We start from the raw sequence: 23,381 nt of genomic DNA, 5'->3' as shown, positions 1-23,381 counted from the left end.
TTTACTCGGGAATGTTTGATCCAGTCTTATCAGAGCAGACAAATGTATTTGAATAAACATTTTATTTCGAAAGAGACAAAAAACAAAATGTACATATTAACATTTGAGGGCTAGAGCCACTTCTACATACAATACTTAAGCGACTTTGGCATTGAAGGCTAGATGTGACTGCCAGGGATCAAACAGGATTTTTAAACTGGTACTGTCCCCCAAATCGTTAATTGATTTTCCATAAATACATTTGATCAGATATCTTGACAACGCATACTGTATGCCCAGCCCACCACATTCCCTGGTACCAGTGAGTGGAAAGACAATATTTTGTTGTTGCAATCAAAAGCCCTATACTGGAAAGCCTCTGCGTATGGGCTGGAAAACTGAGGTAAAAAAAAAAAAAAATGCACAAAGTTTAGCTTAAGCTAGATCACATGCATGTCATTTTTTTTTTTTTTTTACATAATGCATGGTTTACTGGAGCGTTTTCAGACAGATGTTCAAAAAGACACCAGGTAGTAGCTAGTCAAGGTCGTCCAAGACACTAGTTTGTCAGTGTTAAATCCGTGACAATATGATTGCATCTATATTCCCCCTTCAAAAACTCTTGTTTTCAGACTAAGAATACTTTGCTTTACAATGGCGTTAGGAAAATATAAAGATACAAATGGTTGATTAGAAATTATATCATGATTATAAATCTGTAAGTAGAATAAACAATTGACTACACTGACACAAATCGAACTTAATGGAAGACTAGGTTTAAATAGAATATTTATGAGTTACCCTTATTTCTTTGTAATCGTTTGATTTGTTGAGTGACCTGTGACATGAGAAAAAAATGAAAAGGAATGGCCAGACAATAAATTGAAGCACAATAAATTCAGCAGGTCCCAAAGTGGAGATTGAACTTGATAACTACAACAAAGGCCTTTTGATAAAGATAATGGTAAGACAAATAAGTACTAAGGAAGATAAGTGATTCAGGTGAAGAAGTTAGAGAATTTTTTAAATATTTTTTACTTTGAATGGACTATGCTAACTATCATATAGTCAGTCTAACATTAATTTCACCCCAACACCATTCTCATAGCCCTACCTAGATCTCCACCCCCTCCTTCATTGTCTCACATCAGATGAAATCATTGTAACACGACATGCAGTTATGCAGACGGCTGTTGCGCCATTTGACGTAAGACAACACCCTAACCAGAATGATTCTTCTCAACACTCACCAACTGTCACATTTACTTTGGCCAAAAATACTACACCTTTCCCTTTTAACTCATCCCACTCACTCCGAAAAACCTCTATTTATTCAGGCCCATCCCATATATATGAAAGATTTACAATTCTACAGTCCCCTTTTGGAGGGAGGGATAAGGTGTTCTGGCAGATCAGTGGGAAGCTCGTGCCCCTCAAGCTTCACCTTGATCAAGTGATTGGCAAGGGCAAACTCTTCATCGTCCAGGTATCCGTCCTTGTCTACATCGGCTAGCTTCCAGATCTTTCCCAGCACTGTGTTGGGCAGCTTGGATTTTACCATTTCCTTCTTGGCCAAGGCGCCTGACACTTTGCCGTTGACAGGAGACAGGGAGTAGAAGATCTCGTCGTAGGTGGGTTTGTCTCGTGCCACCACCCACTCCAGCTCATCAATGCCCTCGCCTGCACCCTCGCCATAGCCATGGCCGAAAGGCCCGTTCATGGTGCCCTCAAAGGCGCCACCCTGGACTGACTGGCTGGGTATGGCTGCCTCCTCCTGGCGGACGAGGGTCATGAGTTTGGCGATGTCATTGGCTAGCATGTCCTCAACAGCCTCCAGCAGCTTGGGCTTCACCGCCTGGAACTTACTGAAGTCCTGGTTAGCCAAGATATCCTGTGTGTTTATAAAGGTGAAATGAGGTCAGGGGAGTTCTAGTCAAGGAAAGGTATCTGCAATGCTCATCACCACAACTACTGATATCACTACTTCGATGGCTACTTTGGTTAAAGGGATACTTCGAGATTGAACTCATGGACATTTTTATGCCTCTGCATCCAATATGAAGGAAGTTAGAGGAAGTTTTGCAAGCCAAAGCTAACTAGCATTGGTGCAATGACTAAGTCTACGGTATCTACTAGCAGTTACCATAGACTTCCAGTCATTGCACTAACACTAGTAAGCAACTTCTTTCAAACTGCACGCAGAGACATGAAAAAAAAAAAGGTATCCACGAGTTCAGCTTCCGCTGAAGTTCTCCTTTAACATAATTACTATTTGTGTACCTGCATCTTAGCTAGTTTGGGGAAGTCTCCGGGTGAGATCTGGTGCTCTTTCTCAATCCTCGTGTAGATCTCCCCCAGGTTAGCAATCAGCTCTTTCTTCTTATTCTCCTTCCCAAACATGTTGGGCATCTCCTTCTTTAGAGAACTGATAATGTAGGCGTGGACCTGGAGGGAGGAAGACTAAATTAATCATATCTGGACCTAAACACATTTTTGGCACAATGAGGGTTATACAATACAGTAATTGTTTCCAGAGATAAATATTAATAAACCCAACATTTAAGACCCAGGTCTCACCTTGGCGAGGCGAGCCCGCTTGATGAGGTCATTGAGCTTCCTCAGAGCAGCATTCCGAGGTAGCCCCTGGATGTCCTTGAAAAGGTCCTGTTCCTCTGCCTCAAAAAGCTTACGGTTGTCTGCGACCAGGAGTGGCTCAGCCCAAAAAGAACCAATGTACACCCGGATCACCTCTGGCGTACCGACAATTTTACCAAGAGACCACATGAGGGCGCCATAGACCCTCATCAGTTGCTGTGTGCCAATCTGATCAGCCTTGTTCAGAACCACACGCATCTTGTCCTCATGGTTCTTCAGGGAGCGGATCACCTCAGAGAACTCATCCGAGATGTCTAGCTTGTGGGCGTCGAAGAGCAGAATGATGCGGTCAACACGCTCTGCAAACCACTCCAGCACTGCAGCAAAGTCATAGCCTGACGAGAAGAGGAAAATGGTTTGTTTGTTTTGTCATAAGGGGTATGAAATCTTCAAAATATCCATAGGAATTAAACCCTTTTATCAGAAGTTTAACATTTAAATCAAATGAAAATGGTACGAGATGTGGTCAACAAATTACAGTCCAACAAGTTTATTGGATCTGTGATTATGTAAGGAGTGAAAACATGCAGATAAATCCACACCAACTTGATTTAGAATGTGTGAGTCGCTCCTAGTAAGAGTATGTTTGTTTCTCTATGCATATCAATCAGCTCAGAATCCAGTGCCACTCCAGCTTATCCGGTCTCTATGGTCCCGCTCCACACAGCAACAGACACACAGACCCAGCTAGATACCAAAACAGGTATATTTCACAATGAGAGACAAAATGTGTTATTCCTCTGCCAGGAAAACCTTGACTTCCTTCTCCTCACAGTGTGTCACCAACAATGCCCAGAGCAGAGCTTTGCTCTTTACCAATGACCGACAGAACATAGAAATGGATAAAGTGGAGTCCATTTCATGTCACCTGACACGCCTAGTAAAGCCTTATGAAATGGATGTGATGATGCAAGCAAGTTTAGGCCTCAAATTTCATCCTCATGTTCTAAAAAGATAAGCGTCGGGACTGATTCATAGTTGTTTTCTGGAGCACAATTTGCTGAATTACACAATTAGCTTATATTTCAGTTCAGAATAGTACAGGATTCATGTTTTCAAGCATGCAAAAGAAAATCAAGACTGAATGAGATCAAATGCTTTATGCATGACATTTGTCCCATCAAACAAGACATTCAGTAATGTTTTAAATGTATTAGGCTGGGTCCATTCTAGCCATTCTATTTCTAGAGGATGTCTTCTACCCACCTCCACATGTGGACATATCCCCCCTGAATGACAAACAGGAAGGAGCCTTTCGAGCATAAATTGTGCAGTGGAGACACTGGGACCACAAAGAGACCTCTTCCTCACCTTAGAACAGTGATTTGTTCATTCTGAATTGTACTAGAGGGCAGCAGGGCACCACTCTGCCTTGGCAAGTTGTGCTGGAGGTGGAGACAAAACACTGATACTAGTCATACTGAAGTAGTTGTGGCCAATCCCTTTATTAGAAACTACAACGGCCAGTTAAAAAAATAAAAAAAATAAATGGGATGTACAAGGCAGAGAAGAGTCTGACTCAGCATTTTATTTAAACAGCGAGAAACAAAAATGTCCATCTCACCGGCTCTTCCCCTCTCACACATACATTAGAGCTCCATTGGGAATATTGCAGAGCTATTCCTTTATATGCAATACCTAAGTTAGGTGTACCAACTCATTGATTTATGATCTAACTTCTGCTGATTAAACCAGAAGAGAAGCCCTATAAAGCCATCCACCTGTGTGTGTAAAACCTGACCTTCCTCCTTTTTCCTGTCTGTCCCAGGATTAGTGCTCAACTAATCATTAGCAACTGGGGAAAGTCCAGAGACAAGATTCAACAATGAGTGTCAATTAAACAGTACAGTAGTTGGTTAGAATCATGTTATTCACAAGGATAATAAGCACAGAGTGTCCTAATATGTTGGCTGTAGTTTAGTTTATTAGGATCCCCATTAGCTACTGCAAATGCAGCAGCTGCTCTAACTGGGGTCCACATAAAACGTACAAATACGTGACAAAGCACAGAACAGTTATAGACAAGAACTAGTAGTGAATCTAATCCCAGTGAAAGACTGAAAAGGTATTCTTCCATCAGTCTGGTTTTTGTGTCGATGTTGGCAGGATGTGTGATCTCTGCACCGATCCAATGAGGGCGTGACCTGGCAAAGTCAAGAGTCCACGAGAACAGCTCCTCATTATCTCTACTCACTTTAAAAGAGGTATATGCTGGTAATAAAGAGGTAATAAAAGACCGGGATATCAAATCTACATGGAGGCGAGAAAAAACAGCACTGCCTGTCACAATTCCTCCCATTTCATCTGAAGGTTAATTGTTACCACACCATATTTTAACCTAGTAACCAATCTCTGGTGAAATAAAGGGTAACTTGACTTAAAAAGGTGAGCGCAATCACAAGGGGGATGAAGGGACATACCACCCAATCAACTGTGTCAGGCTTGTCAGGCCTACCCAAAACAAAAAAGGCATTATCTATCATCTTAGTCAGTGATCCACCTGATACAGACAAGGTCAAGGGTCAATGCTGTTTCAAGTCAAAGGGATTCATAAAATGTATTCTCTTCTACTCCACTTCTCTCTCACAGCTTCCATGAACTAAAGAGTGGAATTGCCCCCAACCCTGATGGAAGCTAATTGGTTGAGGTGAAAGTGCATCTAAATGGAAGGTATTTTTCAGTTTCTCGGCACAGCATACCTTCTTCCTTCACTTTTCCAAAAAGAAAATATCCGCTATGAACGCACGCATGGAATTGACAATGGACACCAAACCTACAAAGATGATTTCTAATTTCAATGTAATGATAGAAAAATGGGGAAGTACCTAGGGTGAGAATGAACACTGCATGCTGATCTGGCAGAGAATGTCAGTGTTATACTCAGGCGCCTATGAAGCATACAGCAGAATATGAATTTGAGACCATCCTTGCAGGGCTCAGAAATAAGACATGCTTGGCTGCCTGTCCGAAAGCAACAGGCCTGTTTGTATGCATCTGTGCACGTACACGGTAAGACATCAGGCACTGTTTTCAAAGACTGACAGTGAGGGGGTGGTTCACTGTCATCACCTCCTACAATGTGGTCCTCTTCCTGATTTATACTAGTTGGTCAGAGGTCATGAACCCTACTGCCTGGCCTTGTTTCATGAGAGTTACATTACTGGTTCTTTTGGTACATGGTAGTGCCACAAACTCAACTCTTTCCCCCCTGCCACTAGGGAGAAACATTTGTAATGTCCTGGTTGATCGAACTGGAGCCTGGGCAGTATGACACACGTCTCAAAACTATCTCCTCTGTATCACTATGGGAAATAGTCAGCTTTCCACACGGTATCCCCTCTCCAGTTAATGGAAAGGCTTAGAACAGAGGAAGGATCTAGGAATATGTTCACGGAATGGGCATTTGAATTCCACAATTCAATGGTTAATGACCTATTTGTTTGCAAAGGGCCTGCTTTTGCAACATTTTGGAATCCTATATGGCCTCAGGTTAAACGGTTCATTGTGTGTATGTACGTACGTGTAAACTAAACTTTATACGTTTCTGAAATAAAAACAGGCATAAAGCGCCAATGACATGACCACTCCTTCTCCTTTAAGGTTAAGGAACCAGCCACGTTGCATAAGCTGTCTTTTATCACCGGTTAACCACATGGGTTCAAATCTCTTCCAGCTCACTTGCTGACAGCAGACACAGCAACCCCTTTAATTACCAGCCTTAAATTTGCCAAGAATTGTCTGAGTGTGAGGGAATGCTATTGACACCCGACACCCGGGAGAAAGCTTGGAGTCACCGAGGACCTTCAGCATGTATACAGTAAATAATGAACGATCTGTCTAACTGAACCTTGCAAGATACGCTAGAGTGACAAGGACATCGCCTCATTCACCTGCCTTCCCTTCACAGATGAAGTAGTAGCCTCGATTCACTGCTGTAAATCCCTGGGGGAAAACAGCAGTGTCCTTATAAGGAAAAGTCCAACAAACACCCCAAAAGTAAGGCAGCTAAATAGCGTACTTTCCCCCCCATATTGTGAAACAGGCCACAGTATTATGATTAACAGAAATGTAAAGCAACCGTGGAGCAGACAGATAGAGTCAGAAGACTTGACATTATTAACCACCCTTGCAAGGTCTGAGCCAGGGCAAATGGAGACAAGTATCACTTTGAGGCTGATAAAACACTACGATGGCCAACAAAGACATTCTGTTGACAGACACTATTAGATTAATTCATAAATGAAAAAAAAAATAGTGGGAAATGAAGGGGAAGTTTGGAGTGGGATGAGAGAATTTGTGATCCAGTCACAGGGACAATGGGGAAGTATATTGCAGTGACCCTACATTGACTCTGGTGTGGGTTTCCTGTGTGTGAGTGTGTGTGCACTCCCTCGTGTGTGTGTGTGTGCGCGCACGTGTCTTTGTGTGTAGTAGTGGTAGTACGTGTGTTCTAGAGAGATAACTCAGTTTGGGTTAACGACAACCAACCACCTCATTTTCCATCATTGAGTAACGACTGTAGCAGGGCTTCCCCTTTGTAATAAACGGCACTGAATTCTGACCACAATAAGTACTCTACAAAATGTTGTAACCTCAGTACTGCATCTGTATCATGGTTCAATATACTGTGTAGGAATGTCAATTCAAATCTTCCCCATTTCAGTGGTCATGTGAGCATGCATGTGATTTACTATAGCCCACAGTGGGTTATGAGAAGTGTTCAATCCTCTCCAGTAAGTGCATGAAAGCCCAGCGTAACGTCCCAGTCCCTGACTCCCATCTACAGTTAAGTGCTTTGTAAGTACGGTACAGCACACCATCTTTCGATTCTCATTAATTCCCCTGGACTTCAAACACTAATTTGATATCCTGCCTTCAGCACTCAAACATCAAAGAGTTCTAAACATGCCAAGTCTACTTTCATTTCGCCACGGTTGTAGTAAAAAAAAAAACTAAAAAAAACACTAAGTTCTCACTTTCTCCCTACCATCATCTCTCTTATGTTCCCAGGAAGTGTTTTTTCACCCTGAGGTGACCCAGTGGCAGTTGGGCGAGCCTAACCATTCACCCAGGACGCTCGCACCAGGGTAAAACAAATGAAGCGTAAACGCCTATGATTATTGTAAATAACAACCCCTGTTTTGTTCTTCAGCTAACGCCATTGTCTGGCTTGCTGTGGCTCATCTTTATAGACACTGCGCAGCTGATGGTCAGAGGCACACACACATCCCATCACGCTCTCTCTCATTCACAACCACACTGGGGTGAAGGGTAGAGGGCAAAGAGTAAGACTCTCACTGACTTCAAAAAGTTTTTCAAACCTTGCCCTAGAGCTCAATGTATGCTTCAGATGAATTCAAAGGTTCCAGGCTCAACATTGAGTTGAACTAGCAACCCTTCCCTAATGGGCAGCCACACTGCTGCACAGGAGTCAGCGGTTTTTTTCTTACCCTCCATCTTCCACCCCTGTCCCTCTCCGAGGCCCCCACCGTTTCCTGGCGGCCTTCCTCTCTGTCAGGTCATTTCTCTCAGAGTGGGACGGCACTCACACCCATTCTGTCGTTATGGTGTATGGCAGGGGGAGGTTCTGACATTCTCTCTTCACAGTACTCGCCAATACACTTGCTCTAGAACCATGCATGAGAGGCAGTGGTCTGACGCAGATCACGCAGGAATTCAGAATGTCAGAGGCAGTTCAGCAGTAATATAAAACAGGACGGCTATAAACACAGGCCTTGTAATGCAGATCATTCACTGCCATTCCCCTGCTTCACTAGGATGTGTCAAACACAGGCCTTGTAATGCAGATCATTCACTGCCATTCCCCTGCTTCACTAGGATATGTCAAACACAGGCCTTGTAATGCAGATCATTCACTGCTTCACTAGGATGTACCAAATGTCTACAGCATTTATCTGCATTCTCAGGGACACAAAAACGTGCTAAATGAAATTGACCACATTACATGATCATTGGATCGGCCAACCTTAAAGTAGAACTGTAGTCCTTTTTTCAGTAAAAAATAATAATCATGAGACAGAATCAAGGATCAAGATGGAGGAAGAGGGCAAAAGAGGGGAGGGGAAAGAAGGATGCAGAAAGAGAAGAAAGAGATGGGGAAGTCAATAGAACCTTAAATGGTACGATGAATATAGGCTGTTAACTACCAACCTCTGCTGATCCTCTGCTTCTCTCCAGACAGGATTCCTGGGGTGTCAATGATACTGATGCTCTCCAATACAGCGTTGGGCATCTGAGCACACACAAACCTGGGAGAAAGATACAGTGATGATGATGATGCCCAACTACACAATTACCACAGTAATTAACCACAAAAGTGCCTTCAGAAAGTATTCATACCCCTTGACTTATTCCACATTGTTACAGCCTGAATTCAAAAGTTGGATAAGGGAAAGTCGATTTTAATACATCTACACACAATTCCCCATAATGACAAAGTGAAAACCTGTTTAGATATTTTTGTAAATTCACACCCCTGAGTCAATACATGTTAGAATCACATTTGGCAGTGATTACAGCTGTGAATCTTTCTTGGTAGGTCTCGAAGAGCTTTAAAAACCTGGATTGTACAATATTTGCACATAATTCTTATTCAAATTCTTCAAGCGCTATTAAGTTGGTTGTTGATCATTGCTAGACAGCCATTTAAGTCTTGCCATAGATTTTAAAGTCGATTTAAGTCAAAACTAACTAGGCCACTCAGGAACATTCAATGTCGTCTTGGTAAGCAACTCCAGTGTATATTTGGCCTTGTGTTTTCGGTTATTGTCCTGCTGAAAGGTGAATGTCTCCCAGCTGTCTGTTGGAAAGCAGACTGCCAGGTTTTCCTCTAGGATTTTGCCGGTGCTTAGCTTAGTTTGTATCCTAAAAAACTCCCTAGTCCTTGCAGATGATAAGCATACCCATAACATGATGCAGCCACCACCGTGCTTGAGAATATGAAGTGGTACTCTGTGATATAATGGATTTGGCCCTAACATAACACTTTGTATTCAGGGCTAAAGTTAATTTCTTTGCCACATTTTCTGCAGTTTAACTTCAGTGCCTTATTGCAAACAGGATGCATGTTTTGGAATATTTTTATTCTGTACAAGCTTCCTTTTCACTCAGTTATTCTGCACTCTGGCACACAGATGAGAGTGCTCTGAAATTGGAATCGATAGCCAGAGTGAATTTATGAACGCACCCCTAATGACTGCAATGTGTGACTGCGGCCCGCATCGAGGCATTCCTGCATATGGGTATTCCTGCATCTGCATGAAAGCTCCATCCCCACTCTCTACCTGACAGCTGATAGGAAAATATATGTTTCTTATCAAGTACACTGAAACTCCTTTGACTGGTAATATCACAGATTCTTGCATTCACATTTACTACAACCTTGAGCGAATGAAATGGAAGCAGTATGGCCTAAAATATGGAAGGTATATAATGACAAACGGTGAATTAATTCATGAAACGTTTCCTCCCCCCCAAAAATGTTGGGAATTATTTAGGCTAATTTGAAGTGTTTCCAAAGATAATGTGTATGTGTTCTTATTATCCACCCACCACTTAGTTTAGTTATTGTGTGCCTCACATAGTATACTTCATGAAGAAAGGTGACTGACTGAGGTCCAAATATTGACATTGTTGACAGAGTGAAACTATACGTTTGATGTGGAAAATATATTTATTATCAAGTACACTGAAACTCTGACTGGTAATATCACTGATATTCCTGCAATGAAAAGGAGGGGGCTGATTCATGAAGGTGACTCCCGTGGTCCCGTGTGGCTCAGTTGGTAGAGCATGGCGCTTGCAACGCCAGGGTTGTGGGTTCATTCCCCACGGGGTACCAGGATGAATATGTATGAACTTTCCAATTTGTAAGTCGCTCTGGATAAGAGCGTCTGCTAAATGACTTAAATGTAATGTAAATGACTCATCCAGGGACTGGATTGTGAAAATGAAAGTAAGTTCATTGAGTTCTTGGGTGTTTTCCTGGTACACCAGGAATTTCTTATAAACCGTAGGAAAATTAGTGGAACTAAGACATTGGATAAGAGTGGGTAAAGGGGTGTGTGAGGGGGAGAGTCTAAGTAAATCTGGGACTCTTTTTGCATTCACATTTTAATAGCCCCTCCCTGGCAGGTTTATGTTGAAACACCTCCACCCTGTGGTAGCACTCAATAAATACTAAGCTTTTACCAGACTAGACACCCTGTCTGTAAAATTCTTGAATTTATGGTTGATTTTCTCACTAACAGTCATCATTATTTCAATAGATTTTTCCCCTTACCCATCTACACACAATTCCCCAAATTGACAAAGTGAAAACCTGTTCAGATAGTTTTGCTAATTTATTGAAAATGAAATACAGGAATATCACATTTACATATGTAGTGACACCCCTGAGTCAATATACACTACCGGTCAAAAGTTTGGGGTTACTTAGAAATTCCCTTGTTTTTGAAAGAAAAGCACATTTGTCCATTAAAATATCATAAAATTGATCAGTAATACAGCGTAGACATGGTTAATGTTGTAAAGGACTATTGTAGCTGGAAACGGCTGATTTTTAATGGAATATCTATATAGGCCCGTTATCAGCAATCACTCCTGTGTTCCAATGGCACGTTGTGTTAGAATCCAAGTTTATCATTTTAAAAAGGCTAATTGATCATTAGAGAACCCTTCTGCAATTATGTTAGCATAGCTGAAAACAGCTGTGCTGATTTAAAGAAGCAATAAAACTGGACTTCTTTAGACTAGTTGAGTATCTGGAGCATCAGCATTTGTGGGTTCGATTACAGACTAAAAATGTCCAGAAACAAATACCTTTCTTCTGAAACTCGTCAGTTTATTATTTTTCTGAGAAATGAAGGCTATTCCATGCGAGTAATTGCCAAAAGACTGAAGATCTAGTACAACGCTGTGTACTACTCCCTTCACAGAACAGCACAAACTGGCTATAACCAGAATAGAAAGAGGAGTGGGAGGCCCCGGTGCACAACTGAGCAAGAGGACAAGTACATTAGTGTGTAGTTTGAGAAACAGACACCTCACAAGTCCTCAACTGGCAGCTTAATTAAATAGTACCCGCAAAACACCAGCCTCAACGTCAACAGTGAAGAGGCGACTCCGAGATGCTGGCCTTCTAGGCAGAATTGCAAAGAAAAAGCCCTCAGACTGGCCAATAAAAAGGAAAAAAAAAAGATAAAGAGGGGCAAAAGAACAGACACTGGACAGAGGAACTCTGCCTAGAAGGCCAGCATCCCGGAGTCGCCTCTTCACTGTTGATGTTGAGACTAGATGTCGACCGATTAATCAGGGCCGATTTCAAGTTTATTACAATCGGAAATTTGTATATATTTTTTTTTTACACTTTTATTTAATCTTTATTTAACTAGGCAAGTCAGTTAAGAACACATTCTTATTTTCAATGACGGCCTAGGAACGGTGGGTTAACTGCCTCGTTCAGAGGCAGAACGACAGATTTTTACCTTGTCAGCTCGGGGGATTCAATCTTGCAACCTTACAGTTAACTAGTCCAACGCTCTAACCACCTGATTACATTGCACTCCACGAGGAGCCTGCCTGTTACGCGAATGCAGTAAGCCAAGGTAAGTTGCTAGCTAGCATTAAACTTATCTTATAAAAAACAATCAATCATAATCACTAGTTAACTACACATGGTTGATGATATTACTAGTTTATCTAGCGTGTCCTGCATTGCGTATAATCGATGCGGTGCGTATCGTTGCTCCAATGTGTACCTAACCATAAACATCAATGCCTTTCTTAAAATCAATACACAGAAGTATATATTTTTAAACCTGCATATTTGCCCTCCAGGACACCTACACCACCCGATGTCACAGGAAGGCCATAAAGATCATCAAGGACAACAACCACCCGAGCCACTGCCTGTTCACCCCGCTATCATCCAGAAGGCGAGGTCAGTACAGGTGCATCAAAGCAGGGACCGAGAGACTGAAAAACAGCTTCTATCTCAAGGCCATCAGACTGTTAAACAGCCACCACTAACATTTAGTGGCCGCTGCCAACATACTGACTCAACTCCAGCCACTTTAATAATGGGAATTGATGGAAATTATGTAAAAATGTACCACTAGCCACTTTAAACAATGCCACTTAATATAATGTTTACATACCCTACATTCCTTAAAGAGGTGGGGTTTCAGGTGTCTCCGGAAGGTGGTGATTGACTCCGCTGACCTGGCGTCGTGAGGGAGTTTGTTCCACCATTGGGGTGCCAGAGCAGCGAACAGTTTTGACTGGGCTGAGCGGGAACTGTACTTCCTCAGAGGTAGGGAGGCGAGCAGGCCAGAGGTGGATGAACGCAGTGCCCTTGTTTGGGTGTAGGGCCTAAACAAGGGCACTGCGTTCATCCACCTCTGGCCTGCTCGCCTCCCTACCTCTGAGGAAGTACAGTATTCCCAGTCATGTGAAATCCATAGATCAGGGTCTAATGAATTTATTTAAATTGACTGATTTCCTCATAATTATTATTATATTTTTTAAATCTATGAAATGGTTGCACGTTGCATTTATATCTTTGTTCAGTATAGAATTGTTTATATATATTTTCGGTTTGGAAGACAAGTAATTACTGGAAGCTTTGACGCAAACCTACATTCTCCAACACCATACGTCTTGCAAGAATAAGTAGTAAGTATGTGATCTTTCCAGCTCCTCTAGAAATAGACTGTTTTTGGAGACCCTCCAATCGAGGAACAAAACCATATGCTACACTCAAGACAACGAGCATACCCAAATCATTTCTGTCCACTCTGTAAGCTAGAAAACAATTTAGAGAGCTCAAAATCACATGTAGAAATGTTGGGCAGTTAACTAGTCCTTAACACCAGACGCTGAACACATGATTCCTCTATGAACACCAGCATGTACTTGAACATGCTTTCATTTTCCCCTCCACCCTCAGTACACTTGGTAGAGACATTGGTCGAGACCGACTTACAGATCTGCTGTCAGGCAATGAAAACGTAGCTGTCTTGTGTGAAGGGCCTTCAGTGGAGTGATATAATACAACTGTACATGATCTCACCACTCCGTTTTTCTTAGATTCAAATTAAGCGAATGGAAAAAGGCAGAGCATGATGGGAATCTCTTTTTTCCTTTCCTCTGTTCAATTTGTTTTTCCTTCCCTCTCCCCTCAATGTGACTGAGGGGCAGGAATGTCCTTATTTTTTGGCAGAGCTCTTATCTTTCTAAATCCTTAACTCACCTTTCCCATGATCTGATTCCCTCAGCGTATCTGGATGCATGTGCATAACTCATGACTAAACCACTCCGTGTCACTCACACAGCTATCATTCCCCAATCCTGAAACATACTTGCCAGTTGCAGTCATACAAAAACACATTAACACCGCAATTTCAAACCGCCACATATCACACAGCCAGAGGCACACCCTGCTTGGATGTTTCCCTCCGATTCTCCCCAGCCCCATCTATGTTTAGTCTCATCTGAGTCTACACTCTTTTTACCACATTTACTCTCACCCAGAATTCCTGGCATTCCCTTGGTCCGATTGCCAATGTGTTCTGTTTGTCAACGCGTTCTGATTGTGTGAGCTGCAAACTCAAAACTGAGAAATGGCCTCGAGTAGGCACAGACATACAGTAGCATACACCACCCTGAAAGGTTCATCATGCATCTGGAGTAATGTTAGGAGGTTAAAGGTTAGAGAGATGCAGAGCGGGGCTGGATAAAATGGCAAGGTTATGGATGACAAGTGCATGATTGCCAAGAGTGAAAGGAAACACGTTATGGTCACAATGAGCTGCCTGCTGTTTGAAGGAAAAAGGGAGAAACAGCTGAGTCAGTATGAGTTCTTTCTGCCAAGGCAGAGTTGGAGTAAAGAACTGACTCAGGTCTTTCCGCTCTGAAAGCCTGACCAGTCGACCCACCTCACACAAAAATGGCAGGGATTTTTATGCCTTTGTAATCTTTGGGTAAATATATTTTCATGATGGAAAAATGCTTTAGGTGTAGATTTAAAACAACTGAAACCAGATAAAAAGTGTGTAGAAAAGATAATGGACCTTCATTTTTAAATATAATCTGAGAATTAAACATCAGCCAAATAATAGCTAGACATTCAGGAAGAATTTAAAATTCCAAAAACCATGAATTTAGCATTATTGACTTCATGTTTGAGCAAAAGATCATTAGCCATGGCAAAAGGCATAGAATTGCAGGAAATTCGTTTTAAAATTGCAATATTTTCTCTCAGCTGCATGCCAATCTGTAGAATTACAAGACATTTGCTTTAAAAACTGCAAAAATGTCTCAGCTCAATGGAGAAATTTGTAGAATTTCAGGAAATTGGATTTTAAAAAAGCAACAAAAAAAAGTCTCTACACTGCCAAGATTCGGGACTCAAATTCTCTAAAATGTAGCCGTGCCAACAGGCTGACCGCGTCAATTTTTATTTAACTAGGTAAGTCAGTTAAGAAAAAAGTTATTATTTACAATGACGACCTATCCCATCCAAACCCTAACCCAGACAACGCTGGGCTAATTGTGTGCCGCCCTATGGGACTCCCGATCACGGCCAGTTGTGATAGAGTCTGGAAACTAACCAAGGTCTGTAGTGACGCCTCTAGCCCTAAGGCAGTGCCTTAGACCGCTGCGCCACTCGGGAGCCAACTTGCCACGACCTCTGCAACGCCCCCTACCACACCCTTTTGATCCAGGAAAAAACCCTGAAACACTATTGGTTAACCAGTCAGCACAATCTACCACAAACACACATTTATACATTACAACTTACTGTGTATTGGCAAGACAATATTTACTGGGTATTGTCCTAACTTTTCATTTTCATGATTTAGAAAACAAATCTGGACAGCCCAAAAGCAGCGAGTTAGCCTATACACTGAAATTGTGAATTAATCGGGTGAAATGTTTCAGGCAGGATGGTAACAGCCTCACACAGCCAAGTATAAACACAGCTGGTCAGAACTATTGTAGCCTTTCATCATTGCTTCCCCAGGAGAGCATTACCACTCCCTCCACACTAAGTCAGTCATGATGGATGACATTCAATACAGAGGATCCCATTCCTGGAGTGGCTGTCAAATTGACCCCTTCAAAAAGGCAGGCTAGTGTCAGCTTAGTTCACACCAAAGGGAAACGCACAACTGATTGAAAATAGGTGTGCAGAACAGTGCTACAAATGCGGGTGTGACACACCCACAATTTTGAGCAGAAAAGTCATACTATTTCACACAAGATCAGCATTATAACATATACAGCATCTGCTTTTCATCTGACACCCAAACACTTTATTTTCCATATGCACTACTGGAATGCAGGATAAAGTGATTGCACACAGTCTGAGTAGTCACAAAATGTAGCTACAATAGCACAGCTCAATGTTTAACTAGTTTTACTTGTTCAAAGTGTAGGAAATAAATCCTGAACGGTTACTATAAAACAGCTTGGTGTGGTGTTTGTCAGAGCAGTGGAGAAGGCTGGAATTTAATACTGAACATTGCACTGTCAAACTGTAGATTGCTGCAAGTAAAATGATTCAGCAGAGCAATGGTTATGATCAAGCATAGTTTTGGTGAAGCAAAGGTTCACACCACAGACAACCACTACATATTTATGAGTGTATGTTTCTGGCATCAGTTAAACATGATATAAACCCCAATAGTTGGTCAGGAAACACTGTAGAATCGCTGTCCAGGTATTCTCCATTAATGTGGGAATCAATGTAGCTATGAGAGCAATGTCAGTTAATAATTGATTGAACCAGACAGCCGCTTCTGCAGTTTGTACCAGGAGAGAGGATGCACTGCTCCTTCGTTTCTATGGGACCTCTGAGGGGAGGTGACATTCTACAATAAAAGTACTTACATACAGTGTAATGAATAGATTACATATTTTCTGAGGGTCAGCGCAAGGTTCAGGCTAGACTGTTCTTTCATACATAGGTCTGTATGGGAGCATTATAAAAGCATAGGCGATAGAAGTGTGTTTGTTCATGCAGTAAACTTGTTAGCTTGACCAGTCTCAGTCAAAGAACATGGGCAGACCAAAGTTCAACACAAAATGAAAGCCACTCCCCTCCCATACTGTCACACACTGAACATCTGATCCAAAGACAAACAATTAATAAAAAAGACAAATATGAATATACTGAGAAAAAAACAACAAGAGTTGATGGATCACTGATGATCCTCCGACAAATAAGATATGATTATCCTTGGACTAGGGATGTGCACAATTGTTCTTAACGTTTAAACTGCCATTTGTTATCTTTTAGCGATAAAAATTAAATGACATGAATTCACAGTTCAGATATGTTCTGGCGTATAACCGCTAGGGGGCAGTGCAGTTCAATTTACCAAAGTCCTGGCTACTTTTCAGTCAGCGCTCACCTTACTGCTGTCCCCCACCCACTCAGCAACGATGGTAGTTAATGCCATTTTAGGTTCTCTGCGGTGTCCCTCTCCATGTTCTCAGTACATGGGACATCATGTCCCACCTCTCATCAATGTGATGGCTTAGTGCAGTGATGCATGACAGCGTGTTGATACATTCAACAATCTGTTAACGCGTTGTACTCGCAAAACAATCATTGTACAATTTCTCCATCCAGGCGTCACGTTTGAATTTTTTTTCCGACATGGCATCTTGTAGTCTGGTTCTAGATATGCCATCAGGGCAGTGAAGACATCAGGGTTGGAAATTAACGCCGGCCAAATGCGGGTAGATTTTGTCATTGGCGGGTCAGAATGTATATACTGTTTTTTAAATAATTTTTTTAATCCAAAGTCCACATGTAGAAGTTGGTTGAATTGACAAGAAAGGCTAACAGTGTGACTGTCCTCATATTTCTTGGCCAGTTACATCGTTTTGTTCACATGCTAGGTTGTGCTTCAATGTTTGGTTGCAGAAAACTCAACTTCTGCTGCTAGGAAGACATCCACAATCAGAGATGGTTTTCATCACAGAAAAGGGAGTGCCCAGTTACCCCGGTAACAGCCCATTCTTTAAAGGGCCAGCTGAAAATGTGTGACTCTCCTAGGGTGTGTTCATTCACTGTGGGTGAGGGCTCTGGGCGTTAGTAAATTCTGAACGTTGTCAGATTGTCTTTTCATAAATTTAGAGCGTTTCACTCTTGGAGCATTCAGAGAGCACACTGGGAGCTCTGGCCAGGTGTAGGGTTGATCCAAGTGTTCTGACCTCACAACAGCAGTCAAGCACCCAAGCTAACTGGCTAAAGTTGGCTAACTTGTTGGCTACTTCCAGACATAAATGAGAGAATACCTCACTGACTGTTTAACTTGACCTAGCAGAGCTGGTTAGGCTGTTTACGTTATCTAACGCGTTGCTGACTAACTGTGCTGATGGCAACAATTTACTTACTTTTTTTTTTTGCAGATGTTTACTGACACCGGTCATATTCAACGGGAGTTGCCCGTTCGTAAATTCATCAGTTATTTCAGCACTCTGGCACACTCAGACGAGAGTGCTCTGAAAATCGGAATAGATAGCCAGAATGAATTTATATACACCCCCCTAATGATTGCAATAATGTGTGATTGCGGCTCGCAATTCGGGGCGTTCCTGCATGTGGGTATTCCTACATCTGCATGAGCAAACCTCCTTGAGCATCCCATTGATTCCTGCATGGACGCCCCACCCGCACTACCATTTTTCCAACTGTAAACAAGGATGACGTGCGGAGCGCTTTATATCCGTGGAAAATCATTTGAAAGATGCAGATCTCCTCATACTAACGTTAAAACATTGTTGCATTAGGTACTTGTTTAACTTTATTTTTCCTTTTATGATGACCAGTTAGTGGTAGTTGTGATAAAATGACAGTGCAGTTAATTTTGTTAAAATATTATTAATTTAATTGATTATTAATTAATTAAATATTGTTTTTAACAGAGTTATTGATTCCAATGTTGTTCACACCTCTACTTGACCTTCATTACAGAGGAGCTTGCTAACTAAGATAGCTAGCTATCCTCTAACAGTGCTAGCTCAGTAGCGACAATGAATGGTTAACAGCCCATCCTTTTAATTCCCTGGGGGATTCATTAAAACATTCCCAGTTATCCTAGTTAGATAGCTTGCCATCTAGCTGGTTACACGGGACTGGGACTCACCTGTTAAGAAAGGCGTTGCCAAAAGCGTTGAGTTTTCTGAAGGGTTTCTTGGGGTCAACTACTAGAGCGTTGCCTGGGATCTGCCCCTCCTGCTCTCCATGCATGACCGCTATGAAGGAGTCGGTGGTCGGTTCGGGCCCTATCCGCATGCCGGGAAAATCTTGCTCCATAAGATGCCGGATAAATGTGGTTTTACCCGTGGAGTATTGGCCAACCAAGAGCACCATAGGCTTGTTGTCGAAGTCGGCATCTTCCAAAGCCGGTGAATGGAAATCGTGGAAGTGGTAGGTATCTTCCAAGGGAAAGAGTTTGGTCTTATACAGTTTTTTCAGCCCCTCCGACACATTTTGGATTAGTTCTGGGTCCTTCTTGCCATTCCGTTTGAACATGGTGCACGAATTCACAACTATTGTAGATTTACTTGTCGTTTCAATGTAGTTGTTCAATGTAGTAAAGTTGATGATATCGCTGGCTAACGACTCCGTGGCTGTCCCGGGTGCGGTAATAAGTTTGAATGAGTAAATTTGTTAGCCAGGCAAGTTAGCGTTCTACCCTTGTTTAGCTAACTAACACTCGAACTGAAACTTCAAGGCTGGCTAGCAGCAGACCAAGAAACTCCCTTGTCAGACACCCTCTCCTCTGTGCTTCTACAATCACAAATTCGGTGTCGAGCATTCCTAGTGGAACGTCAGAAGGCTAGTAAATTTATGGGGGAAATGCAAAAGGGGGTGGTTTCAAATTAAAAGCCCCCTCTCTACAAGTCTGATGAGCACATGCTTTATGAATTCGAAAGGGAAACCCCAACCATTCTGGTCTGACCTGTTAGTGACAGTTGATAAACTGTTATCGTTCACATTTATTACACCCTTGATTTTGAGTAAATTACAATTACATTGAAGCAATGTATTCCCGAAAAAAAATTTTCCTGATGGGAAAAACGGCTATGGATTTTTTTTGTGTTACATCTTCACAAGGAGAATGTGTATTTTTTGCATTACCCACTTATGTTCTTGTGTGTATCCATTCTCAGTCAGTCATCTTTCTTCATGAAGTTTACTGTTGAGGTCAAAATATTGACATTGTTCACACACACACACACACACACACACACACACACACACACACACACACACACACACACACACACACACACACACACACACACACACTAGCAGACAGTGATAAACTATTAAGTTTGAGGTGGAAAATCTGACAGCTGATATGAAAATATATGTTGCTTATCAAGTACACTGTGAAACTCCTCTGACTGGTAATATCACTGATATTCCTGCAATGAAAAGGAGGGGGCTGATTCATGAAGGTGACTCATCCAGGGACTGGATTGACTCATCAGGGACTGGATTGTGAAAATGAAAGTAAGTTAATTGAGTTCTTGGGTGTTTTCCTGGTACACCAGGAATTTCTTATAAACCGTAGGAAAATTAGTGGAACTAAGACATTGGATAAGAGTGGGTAAAGGGGTGTGTGAGGGGGAGAGTCTAATGATAGTAAATCTGGGACTCTTTTTGCATTCACATCTTAATAGCGCCTCCCAGGCAGGTTTATGTTGAAACACCTCCACCCTGTGGTAGCACTCAAAATACTAAGCTTTTACCAGACTAGACACCCTGTCTAAAATCCTTGAATTTATAGTTGATTTTTCCCCACTAACAGTCATGCACTTATAACAGGTATCATATTATTTCAATAATTAGATAGTGATGTTTTCAATATTTATTTCCAAGGTTTGCAACAAACAAAAACGTATTGGCTTCAAATAACTTACACATGTATTCTATACAGGATATTATCAGTGGTCTCATAAATACATAATAGTTTTCTGATAATTTATCAAACATATCAATGAGCAAATTTTCTCTATCTTAACCTGTGTGTGCTCAGTAGGACAGACACGGCAGTGGCCTACATAACTGACAGGCAGTCGTGTTGCAAACACTGGCTGTCAATTCATAGGTCATCACCATGCGTCCCATTCTTCTCTTAGCCTGACTCTGCATTCTAACCAACGTTTGGAGTGCATAAATACCTTCACCTGATGTTGTTATAGAGAACAAGGAGCTGATATCTGTCGAATGATCTAGAGACTGTTCTTAACAATAAATCTCATTACAAAATGCATCACAATGTGGGTAGAGTAAATGTAAATTAGTTCAACCAAAAGAGGAGAAACATCATAACGGGAATGAAATGGCCATTAACAAGGACAGTGATATTCTTCACATTGATTTTATGTCAGAGCTGGATGGGGGTAACTCTCTGCAGGCAACAGCATCTCCACTGGAACACAGGCAACTTCCACATGGAGTTGCTGTTACAGCCAGCAAGCACCAGTTTTGTCCACAAGCTGTCCGTAGCACACTGCCTCCTACAGGATAGAGATAATACTTCATTGCTACAAAGATAATGTAGCTAGGCCCATAGATTGAGGTCGCACCTTCAGTTGTTTCTGGTTTGTGTATGATGACTCACTTGGAAACACCTGAAACAGAAGTACATATAAGGTAAATGACAGGGAATGGTGTGGTTAAGTTACATGTGAGGAGTCTTCGATAGCAACTGACTTTAACCCCCCCATGTTTATGACCGGCTATACACGCCATCATAGCACACAATGCTCTAATAGACCTTGGCCCTTTGGCCATTCTGTCTAGATAACAGGGTTTTTATGGTGGCTCTCAATATAAGGGTGGATTGTGGATTGTGAACACAAGCTGAGCATAACGGGTGTCTGCCTTCTCAACTATGTTCTCTTTTTCTCATATTATTTCACCATAAAATGTATCTAGTGTTTGGTATACTGGTAATTTATCCCCGATGAAAGATTGTTACTCATTTCTTTATTTTATTTCTGACCCCTATCATGCTTAGCAGTCCCTCTCCTCCTTTGATATCTCTGTAGACTTTGCCTCGCAGTAAACCTCTATCTTGGGAAAAACAAAACAATAAAGCAATTAAAAATGGGTGGCACTGACCCTGTTGCCCCGTGTCTGACACAGTTGCCCTTGTTGTCAGGCACACTCTCAAACACTGCCTTTTTCATATTTTCTATCTGATCAATTTAATTGTTTTGTGTTGGCTGTGTGACTCAGTTGGTAGAACATGGTGCTTACAATGCCAAAGGTCATGGGTTTGATTCTCTCTGAGGACACTCACGTAAAATGTATGCACGCATGACCCTGGGTCACTTTGGATAAAAGTGTCTGATAAACGGTGTATTATTATTTCATATTAACAACTTTGGCAGGTAGTCTTCATGTTTTAACTCTGGCCACTATGAAACAGCAGACTGTATAAACAGTGACAAACACAATGGGCCTGTTCTTGTTATGCTAAATAATACAAGTTTCCCTAATAATGAATTATTTAAATGATATGTGAAGGTTTGCAAAGTACCCAAGCACGCTTATTTGAATTCAAACACTGCTCATCTACTTTTTTTCACCTTGGTTAACAAAAACTCTGAGCAAAAGCCAAACATGCTTGAGTTAGGGTTAGTTCAAATTCTTTGAAATACATCATTTAGAATGTATTGCATGCCATTCTCCTGCCCTCTGTCACACACACACATACAGACATTGAATGATGGAAATGTAATTAAATCTGTTAAATATTTGTCTCAAAATACTATCTTTGTATGGAGCGGATTTTAAGCCGTATGTGTTCCCTAAAACGCTGATCTACTCCAGCTGTCACTGCATATAACAGTGGAATGTCAAATCATTTTGATTATGTTTGTAGGCTTATGTGGCGAAACTTGTCCCCTTATTTAAACAGCCTCTTGTTAGGACAGCAGTTGAAACATGCCTTTGAAATTGGAACCAGAAAAGTCAAGTACTGAGGTTTGTAAGATAATGTTATGTTTTCCCTTTTAAAGCAAAGCGATAGTCTTCCCCACTGATGCTCAGAGTTTATCTCAGGAACAATGGTTGACATGGCATGGGACTAATGGATCGCCACCTTACATGCTTTTGTGCATGGAAACGTGAGATTCTCAGTTTCATGTTTTTAAGATTATTCTCCCTAAATAACAGGTCTTATGAATGTACAGCGTAGGAAGTTTGTCTTGAATATGCGCTAACACATTCAGACAGACAAACATACCACAGAGCAGTAGAGGAGAGTGAGTAAATTGAGCCAAAGGGGTAAGTTGAGGCAACCTTGTTTCTATGAAACACAAAATGTATAATTTCAGTAAATATTTAGGAAGAAGTCATCATAAGTTGAGCCAATGGCAAGTTGAGCAAATGTTTTCTTCCCAAGGCATTACCGCTGGAATATGAGGTAACAACAGGGCCTGGCCTATGTTAAAAGTGTTGTTTTTTTTAAGTACAAATTGTTTGTTAGGTGTTAAGCTTGTGTTAAAAGATGCTTCAAATGATTAAAATACAAAAAAGTGTTTGGGGAATAAAGATAGAAATGGTTTTAATAAGGTAGTGGTTGTATTTCATTCAGTACAGACATTTGTAGGCGGGTTAACTTACCCTGTCCCGGGCTCTACTTACCGCATACCGTATTGTTTACATGAAATCTGATTATTTCCAGGGC

The 23,381-nt window shown here is 41.6% G+C and overlaps 1 protein-coding gene across 1 annotated transcript; it reads right to left on the bottom strand.

Moving 5' to 3' along the window:
- Positions 1-45: 45 nt before the first annotated feature.
- LOC139537096 (EH domain-containing protein 1-like) lies at positions 46-19,495 on the bottom strand. Its single transcript, XM_071337988.1, has 5 exons — positions 18,816-19,495; positions 8,806-8,903; positions 2,557-2,969; positions 2,260-2,424; positions 46-1,870 (listed from the first exon to the last, which is right to left on the bottom strand). Exons 1-5 carry the CDS (start codon positions 19,202-19,204, stop codon positions 1,349-1,351), a joined length of 1,587 nt encoding a protein of 528 aa, XP_071194089.1. The 5' UTR covers positions 19,205-19,495; the 3' UTR covers positions 46-1,348.
- Positions 19,496-23,381: the final 3,886 nt, after the last annotated feature.

Source organism: Salvelinus alpinus, chromosome 13 (assembly GCF_045679555.1).
Source record: "Salvelinus alpinus chromosome 13, SLU_Salpinus.1, whole genome shotgun sequence".
Classification (NCBI taxonomy): Eukaryota; Metazoa; Chordata; class Actinopteri; order Salmoniformes; family Salmonidae; genus Salvelinus; species Salvelinus alpinus.
This window is presented reverse-complemented; position numbering and strand designations above follow the sequence as displayed.